The sequence below is a fragment of the Laetiporus sulphureus genome (genome assembly GCF_001632365.1).
Source record: "Laetiporus sulphureus 93-53 unplaced genomic scaffold LAESUscaffold_13, whole genome shotgun sequence".
NCBI lineage: Eukaryota > Fungi > Basidiomycota > Agaricomycetes > Polyporales > Laetiporaceae > Laetiporus > Laetiporus sulphureus.
The window spans coordinates 107,497-116,573 of record NW_024468522.1 but is presented as its reverse complement, the minus strand read 5'-3'; the positions used below and the strand labels follow the sequence as shown (position 1 = coordinate 116,573).

At 47.3% G+C, this 9,077-nt stretch overlaps 1 protein-coding gene across 1 annotated transcript in view; it reads left to right on the top strand.

The window, feature by feature from the left end:
* LAESUDRAFT_697859 (FAD/NAD(P)-binding domain-containing protein) overlaps nt 1-5,229 on the top strand; it is a gene marked incomplete at its 3' end in the record, with an annotated part of 6,741 nt that extends 1,512 nt beyond the window's left edge. The window contains exons 3-12 of the mRNA XM_040906325.1: nt 3,518-3,604; nt 3,663-3,691; nt 3,724-3,770; nt 3,854-4,024; nt 4,085-4,306; nt 4,397-4,544; nt 4,597-4,682; nt 4,745-4,862; nt 4,926-5,042; nt 5,105-5,229. Coding sequence (XP_040765586.1) covers nt 3,518-3,604; nt 3,663-3,691; nt 3,724-3,770; nt 3,854-4,024; nt 4,085-4,306; nt 4,397-4,544; nt 4,597-4,682; nt 4,745-4,862; nt 4,926-5,042; nt 5,105-5,229 — 1,150 coding nt within the window. The remainder of the gene's footprint in view (nt 1-3,517; nt 3,605-3,662; nt 3,692-3,723; nt 3,771-3,853; nt 4,025-4,084; nt 4,307-4,396; nt 4,545-4,596; nt 4,683-4,744; nt 4,863-4,925; nt 5,043-5,104) is intronic.
* Between the last annotated feature and the right edge of the window lie 3,848 nt (nt 5,230-9,077).

Genomic DNA, 9,077 nt, shown 5'->3' with positions numbered 1-9,077 from the left:
AGAGGATCTGTCCAAACTCAGAACAATGAGTGTGACGATCAGTCTTCATCTGGATAGGGTTGTGAGAAGATCTAGCCTATCCTGTACCTGGCTATACTGTATGCCGGTTGGTAGGGGGATCCTCTGTTGTGGTATCTGCCTATTGATTTAGGCAGCAAAGTGGTGCCACTATCTTGAGTGATGAATTGGGCGCTTGCTAGCTTGATGGTCCAATGGGTTCCTTTCTGGGCAAGTGGCCTGATGTCACGTGATCAACATCTGACAACTTCTGAATAGGGCAAGTGGCCAGTGTCACATGACTGGGTGGCTGAATCCTGGACGCTTGGTGGTTATGCGGTAGACACAGTCATATCCGCAATGTATGTGACAGTATTGTGCTGTTTGTCGAAGTATCCACTTTGTGAGACCAATATGAAGGTTGGTGTCTGAATAACCACTTGTGATTGCCAAATGAGGACTTTTATGGTGCAAAAAGAAAGGTGCCACCTAATACTGTGATACCAGCACATTCCTCACTCGAGCGTGTTCCCCATGTGGTGACTAGCGATCTCCCAAATAAGTTTCTAATCGACCCATCAGTATGTGCATGCATCATTCTGTATCACTTACTCATTCCATATATCCAGAATGCACACACCAACAATCGAGTGCTCGAGAATTTCCATCAGTACATGTTGATTTTATAAAAGTCAATGAAGTGAGCAGCATGGCAAACGTACCATGACAGGAGTCGTCACGTAAGCACGAGCGAATGCTGCATCATCACCGGTGAGCAGGAGGATCACCCAGTGTGCCGTGATCACGCTCGTGGAAGCGTTGATGTGCCAGATGGCACTCTCGATGTTCTCATCATCGTTGGTCGTGAGCTTGAAGAAGTTGGCTCCAGGGGCAGGACGTGCATCCAAAGAGGACATGCGATACATACAAACACTTATAGTCTGGTTAACACCACATAAGTGTGCAGATTCATGTTCTTCTCATCCTGCTGCAAATGTTCTTGATCCGTTAACCCTCAGATGCACTGCTATTCATGCTCACCTCGGGCGAAAAGGGGTTCTTCACCAAGACGATCATCTTGCTTTCTTCTCGTGTTGCAGCTTTTTTCGCTCCTTTATTACTCACATGATCGCTGCATGTAGCACGTGCTTCTGGTCACCCTCAGTGGACGTTTGTGTCACCGGGCCTCCTCCGGCTAGTAGTACACATATGAGCATGATGAAGGGACACTGGTGCACAAGGGGAGAACGGCACCTAGAAAACCTTACCAGTGCGGTGTCCGAACTTGAAGCGGACGAAGACCTCTCCATCTTTCCCATGTTTAAAGACTCCTCACTGCACAATTTCCTGAAACATCTTGGTAAGCCAATCCTGAGCATGTTTGACAGATATAAGCATTACATATATGCGTTGCATCAAATTCTCTTTCCGATGCTGGAGCGGGTCAAGATCAGCACTTTCTTTGCTCCTATTTGCCCACACAGAGGGCATTCACCTTGATCTTGGTTATAAAAAGCTTTTTCTCAGAAGTGTGCACGAGTTCTGGTATGTTTTTGACCTCTTTAGTGGATGCATGAGCACAGGAAGCCACCTGGATAGCTTTCAAAATGCCATCTCAGAGCCATTCCCGGGTGGTGTAACACCTGCAGAAAATTAGTTTCCGTCAGTGTCAAGCAAATCTTCATCATCTGAGATGTTGCTTTCAGTGCATTGGACGTTCTCGAACTCGCTGATTCCTGCCGAAGCGCCGGACCAATGGTTGCGTGAGGATCCATCCGTGCTGTCGGAGCCCTCTGAACTGCCAGCCATGCCTTGAGCAAACTTCGATCCAGCACCTGTGGTCATGCTCCTTAGTCACGTACACACATGAGAAGTGGTAAGCGAGCTGGAAAATGGCTGAAAGATGCGAAAAGCTATGTGAGAATGCTATGAGATGATGGTGAGGAGAGTAGTGCAAACAATGCGTCTTGACCTTCTGGACGTCATCACTCCTTGCATTACATGCACGTTTCTCAATCTCACATGATGTGTAAGCATGACTCTATGTATCTCTTCACTTAAACGGCTACACTTACGAAGTCAGCCAGAATGATGACACATCCGGCTTCGACTGCCATCTCTTCAGGTGATACCAAGTGTCTCATCGCATTGATAATGCTATGATACATCGTCAGCTTATCTTATATTCAACTAATCGTCCTTCTCTCTATATTGCGCATATATACGCTGTCTTTGCGCGTACCCTTGCCTCCGTTAGAGTCAATGGTGGCAGTCTTACTCTTTTGACCTTGTGGGATTGTGCAGTGTTCAGAAGGAAGCCAGGTGGTCAGAAAGGTGCAAGTCTCCAGGGAGTGTGGAGAAAAGCGACGATGGATTCTGCTGGGGGCTAAGGTGGCGATCACATGATTGACGCGCCAATGGCCATGTGCCCCACATCCTCAAGACGTTGCGTCCACTTGCAGCTGCAATGCATCTCCTGTAACCATGCTGCCAGCATACAGACTTATGTCAATGCCATCCTGGAGAATTGGCAATGCGAGTGAAGAGAACATCCCACAATGAAGACTCACCACTATTCCCAGCAGCCTCGCCATCCTCGCCACAGCTCGACCATGGTTGCCCTGCATGGCAGCAAAGAAAGTGATGCCCTTCCCTTCCACCCCTCTGGTGAGATCCTCAATGCTGCATGTTATGAGCCATAAGCATGCTTGTGACAAAAGAAGCAGCTGCATAGAAGCCAAGATGGGAGAAGTGACAGCGAGGGGAGGGCGTGATTCGAGTCGCACATACACGTTTCTATAAAATGTTACATGAAAACAATGATTTCTGTGAGCATGTACAGGAGGAAAGGTGTGGTCTGTTGGGGAATAATGCATTCATCGTGATGGGCTTGACTTCGAGGTCGAGAGGATGTTGTCCTTGCTCATTATGAGCTTCGTGAAGGGTGGACAGAGCGCGCGTGGAGGTAGGGATTTCAATGAGGATGCACTAGCTGATACAAAACCTGCAAGAGATGATCTGGCATCCCAGGCTTGAGTCACCGTGGTCATCAACGTAGGCTGAAATAGGCAGGGTAGGCAGGGGGTGTAGTATGTGACAGTGGAACACACAGAGGATGCCATAGTATGAGAATGGTGACCCAGAACGTAAAAAGAAACAAGTTGCAGTCTGTCTATTCAAGGCGCCTATATGCGTTCACATTGAGTTCGATTATTTAGACTTGAAATTGGCTCGCACGAATATTGCTTTGGGGGAGAGCGAGCTTGAAGTAAATTGGCCGCGCTTGTAATCTATCTGGTGCGGACATTGCAATCCTATGTGATTCTTGGATCCGATCAGTGCAAATTGCTTAGAAAAATAAGAATTACGAGGTTGATAATTGTGAAAGACAGTTTACAAGAGTTTATAACGTGTTATAGACCATGATAATCCCCCCCTAATATACTCAGAGGTTTTTAAGAACCTTAAAATCTACTTCAACGTTTTTGCACTTTTGCTGATGTCATACACACGCTATCAGGTTTACTCAGAGGATACCAAATGTTGAGCTGACGATATACGAGAAGAATGCAGGCATGGGCGGGACATGGTATGTCAATAAGTATCTGTGAGTGTGCGATGCAACTTGGATGCCAGACATCTTTCACGAGGCTGTCTCACTGCAGCAGTGTAGCATGTGACACACCATCTCACCGTATGTATCGCTGAATCCATCATGAGTCTCAGCGGTTCATTTCACTTGTTATCAGTACCAGCTCACGTTTGAGCCGAAGGTCAGTCCGCTCACCGCTGGCTGTTTTTGTGTCCAGATTCAAGCCTGCGACATTGATGGTGCTCACTGTTGATGTCTCCCCAGACCGACTGGTCCAGCTTCTATCTGCCTGGCCTGGAGACTTTGTCCTACCTCGAGTCCGTTGTTGATAAATACAAGCTCATGTGCTACATTAAGCTGCAACATCGCATTGTGGAAGCCCGGTACGATGAGCCAATGGGTAAATGGCACCTGTGCGTGAGGCATCCGCGATCTGTGTCCCCTTTCTCTACTGCCTCCGCTGACTCTGATACATCAAATGGCACTGACAACCAGGCCAATCTGGCCGAGGAGTACGAAGAGTCCACAGATTCTGCCAGTTTCTTCCTGACGGGCATTGGCATTCTCAGCCGATGGAACTGGCCTGATATCGACGGCCTGCAAACATTTGAAGGCAAGCTGCTGCACAGTGCCAACTTCGATGTTGGCAATCGCACATGGCAGGAGGCAACTGAGCAGTGGAAATGGAAGGACAAGAAGATTGGCGTGATTGGTGCGGTGAGCAATATTTTTGCCTGGCATGAATCGTAACCTGGCATGAGTGATGACAGTTGCTGTGGTGTGAAATCCATGGCTGCTCTTGATCAGGGCTCAAGTGTGATTCAAATCGTTGCTGCGTTGCAGCCGTGCATCGGTCTGCTGGTCCAGTTTGTGCGCAGCGTGACTTGGATAACTCTGATGTTTGCGAGCGCACAAAGCGCGATACTGATCAATCGTGATCAGAGCATTGAGAACTGTAGGTTGCTATGTGCCAGACCTGGTTAATCTTGCTCTTGATATTGAGATAGACACGTTGACGGAAGAGGCCAAAGGGTCATTCAAAGACCAGGTTTTCTGCAAGCACTTCCGGCACGAGTTGGAATCGTTAGTCCACGTATGTCCTCATCAGTGCAATTGATATCTATGCTGAGATTTGATTGCACTTTGTCTGCTCAGTCTTACTCTTATCATGGACTCATCCTGCAGGACAGCATACAGCAAGCTGCAGAACATGAGGAATGCATGGAGCACATGCATAAACAGCTCTCGGAAAAGCCGTGGATTATGGATCACCGTACATGACCTGATGTTCCTGTTGTTTCTGTTCTGTTTTTGATGGCTTGAAAACTGTATGCAGTGCTTCCTGACTGGAGCATCGCATGCAGACGGTTGACGCCGGCACCTGGATACTTGGAAGCACTGTGTGAGGAGAATGTAAGCTGCATGTTTGTTTTATCCAATAATTTGGATGCGAGTGAAGCTATCTGACATAGGTAGACTTTGTACCCAAAGAGATTTGGTGAGTCACTCCATGAGGCATCGAGACAGTCAATGGGCAGCATACTGATTTCGATGCCATCATTTGTGCCACTGGTCTGCCTGTCTGTCCACCCACCTTGCCTCCGCTAACGTCTGTCTTCACTCCTTATGGAAGGCTTTGATGTTTCACCAGAGGCTGGCAGTATAATACATCAGTTTCTGTCATTACAGCATAACCAGTGATACATTATCCATGATTGTTAGAGCTCGGCGTGATACATCATGGTGCTGCTATCGCAGCACCTGCCCATTTTGGATAGCAGCGCTTCACCTCTGGCAGTCCCTGGTCAACCACAGCCTGGTGCCACTCTGCCAGCCTCCTTCCCTTTTCGATGCATCTGTGCTAATGGTGGGAATTCCTGTGCCTCTGCACCTTCAACTGCCTGCCATCATTTTCTTATCTCTTCACAGTTCACTTCAGTACGTCATTGCTAGTTGCATCATTGCTGCTGCCCTGCCCTTCCCGATTCTCTACTTAGCTTCTTCATGATTGAGCCTCACTTCTCCATCAATGTTCCTGGCTTTCCTCGATGCAGCCACCTGCACCAGACCCTGCTGTCACTCCATCCTTCCCATCTGGATGCTTCCTTTCTCCTGCACATCCACTACGCAATCTGCTGACAATCTACCACTCAGCATGGCATCATTGACCACCTCCCCAGCTGTTGCTCACATGCACATGCACTGCCCCACTCCTTCCCTCCTGGTCTTCGCTTTCTGTGTCATGGTGCCTGGCTTCTCCATCACATGCACTTTCACTGCCCCACTCTCCCCTCCTCATATTCACTTCTGCATTATCGTGCCTGACTTCTCCATCATTATTCCTGGCTTCTCTTGGCATAGCCTGATTTTTGTCGCTCTGTCCTTCCCATCAGGATGCTTGATCTCTCCTGCACATTTGCTATGCAGGTTGCTGACAATCTATTGCTCAATGCGGCTTCATGACCACCTCCTTGGCTGTTCCTTATGTGTGCTTCCACTGCCCCACTCTTCCCCTCCTGGTATTCACTTTGGCACATCATTGTGCATGGCATTTTTACTTGTGAGTGGTTATAACCTTCCAAATTCAGTGATCATGCCTGCCATGATACATCACCATTTCAGCTGTAATGTATCATCCTCGCCATGCGAGGATATATATCACCACAGCTCGAGCAGCAATGTATCACTTTCTGCTTTGACCGTTCAGGCCCACTCCATACATCACCATTCCAGCTGTGATATATCATTTCCACCATGCAAGGATATATCACCACAGCTTCAGCAGCAATGAGTCATTACATTGAGGGTGCAGGCTCACCATGACACATAAGCCTGCATGTATCATCTACTGATTTAGCTTATATATATTATAAATCTACACTTCGGTGCCAAGCACCTGTGCATTGTTTCACCGACTGACTTGTGAAGCACCAGCTCAAGCATTATTCAATGTATAGTAAATTCATTGCAATAAATAGCATTCTTAGCTCTTGAAGGAATCGGACATCTGGTAATCTAACTTCACCCACTCTGCGACATACCTTCATGCATGGCTGCAGAATGTGCCCATGGTTGTGCACAATTCCATCTGGTGCATAGCATATGCCATGATGCCTTCTCGATGCTCCTCTGTCTCCCCTTCCTTTCTATCTACTTGCTCCAGCTACCAACACGCATGATGCTTGTGAAAAGTGATAACTCATCACATTTCCTCTACCAGGAGCTCACATTCTTCAGTCCAGCACTGTGCGTGCACACGCACCTTGCACCATTCGACTCGCAGTGCTGACAAAAGAGTATCAGACCTAGAGGACATAATGTAAGATCTTTATGACATACCTTCTTGTACGCCCTTGTCCTCACTCACACCGTCCAGCTGGCCAACTCCTGCAGTACAGCTCAGGCTTTCTCCAATTAAAAGCCAGACCTTCATACAAGCTTAAAGTGGGCTTGGGCTCAGCTTAGCCCAGCCTTGGACAACACTAGCCATATGTAGAGCAGAATGGGATTGTCTATAAAATAGTAAACTTATGTCATAGCCTGCATTCGAGCATTAGCAGTTGAGGGTCACAGAGCTAAACCTATGCAATTTAACTGTGTAATAGTAATCTTGTTGGAAGGAGACCACTGCAGAACTATGGGGAGAATGAGGAGTAATGGATTGACAGCTTTGACAGCATGGTCACATGATTGATACATACATACATAGTGATATGTTTCTCATGAATAGCACTTCGGTGAAGTTGGCATAGCAGCGCCAGTTCCAAATAACATTGATGCAGAGGGATATATGTAGTGGATAAATGGGGTGTAGGTAAAATACAGAAATTCAGTGAACATTATCTATGATGTATTATCAGGAGATACTGTATGAGAGGACCTGTAACAAACACAAATGGTTAGGTCTACATGGCACATCTGACAATCACCATGACTCGATGCACGAACAGCAGCATAGAGGACTAGAAGACACTGTAAACAGGTGAGGTCGCTGTGAAAGGCTCCTAGAAAGTAACATTCACAGAAGTGGAGTATTGAACAATGGCAGCTAAGACTGGCACCACGTCCAATTACTGTCAAACACCACTAGGAATTTAGGTACAAATGAGTGAGAAACACTCTCACCTAACTACCTCTTTTATACCATGTCACTTCAGGACAGGCAGTGCAGCTTGCATACCAGGCACTTATCCAGCTGCCATTCCTGCAGCCTCTCTATTCTGCCTGGTACCTTCAAGGTCCCCCACAATTTTATAGTGCCTCTCAGGCCCCAAAAGCCAACATGGAGGGGTGTGGTATGCACAAAAGATGCTAAACTGAAAGGAGCAAATTTGTCAGCTGAAGGCTCACATAAGCCTGTCAAGCAGTCATGTCAATAGCCAAATAACCTTTTGTTATTTGTGTTGGCTTTTGAGGTCCAAAAAGTGCTGGATGTGCAAGCTGCACCATCTGCCCTAATGTGGCACAGTATAAAAGGGATAGATAGATGTGAGCATATCTTGCTCGTTCATAATCTAAATCTCTAATGTTAGCATGATATTGACATGGCAGCCTGTCTTTGGCCACCATTGTCCAACACAAATGAGCTGCACCTACTTTGGGACTTCCTGAAGATACTCTGAACTCTCATCTAGTCAATCTGGGCTAATCTCCTTCAACATAGCTGACATTGTGATGTCGTGCACTGGGCCCTTCAGGGCAAAAGCATGAGAATGGATGGCAGAAAGGGTAGGAAGGAGGTGGAGGTCAAGGAGGTGCTGGTGAGTAGCATCCATTGAAGAGTGGGGAGGGAGTTAGGGAAGGAGGCTGTTTAGTCTAGGTGTGAATGTGAGCACGAGGCATGGCAGAGAGACCCAGGATTATCTGGTGGTTCCTGAGCTGTGCAGGTTGAAGAGATGATGTCAATGCAAGATCATACATGAAGTGCCAGGCTGAATAAGAGGGTGGAGCACAGGGACAAAAGGAGCTGAGGCTGAGGTGGGCTGAGATGACGTGGTGGGTGCAACTGGGCTGGATTAGGCAGTGAAATGCACAGAATGATAAAGATGCAGGCTGAGGCAGGGCATTAAGAAGATGTGGGCCAGGGCAGGGCATTGAGAAGAAGCACCTGTATCCAGGGCACTATAGAAATGTGGTGGAACACTGCGATGCCAGGTAGGGCTGAAATGACAGCTGGCTTGAGGGGGCGTGTTGGCTTTTGAGGTCCAGAAAGTGCCGGGTGTGTGAGCTGCACTGCCTGTCCTAAAGTGGCACAGTATAAAAGAGGTAGATAAATGTGAGCATACCTTGCTTGTTCGTAACCTAAATTCCTAGTGGTGGTGTGATATTGACATGGTGGCCTGTCTTTGACCACTGTTATTCAACAATCTGGAACCTCAATCAAGCAATTAATATATGGCACAGCTGAGGTGAGTTTCAGACATGCTTTTCTTCATTTATTAGACCGAGAACTAACTGTATCGAGTAGACATAGCCTTGTAATTGTAAC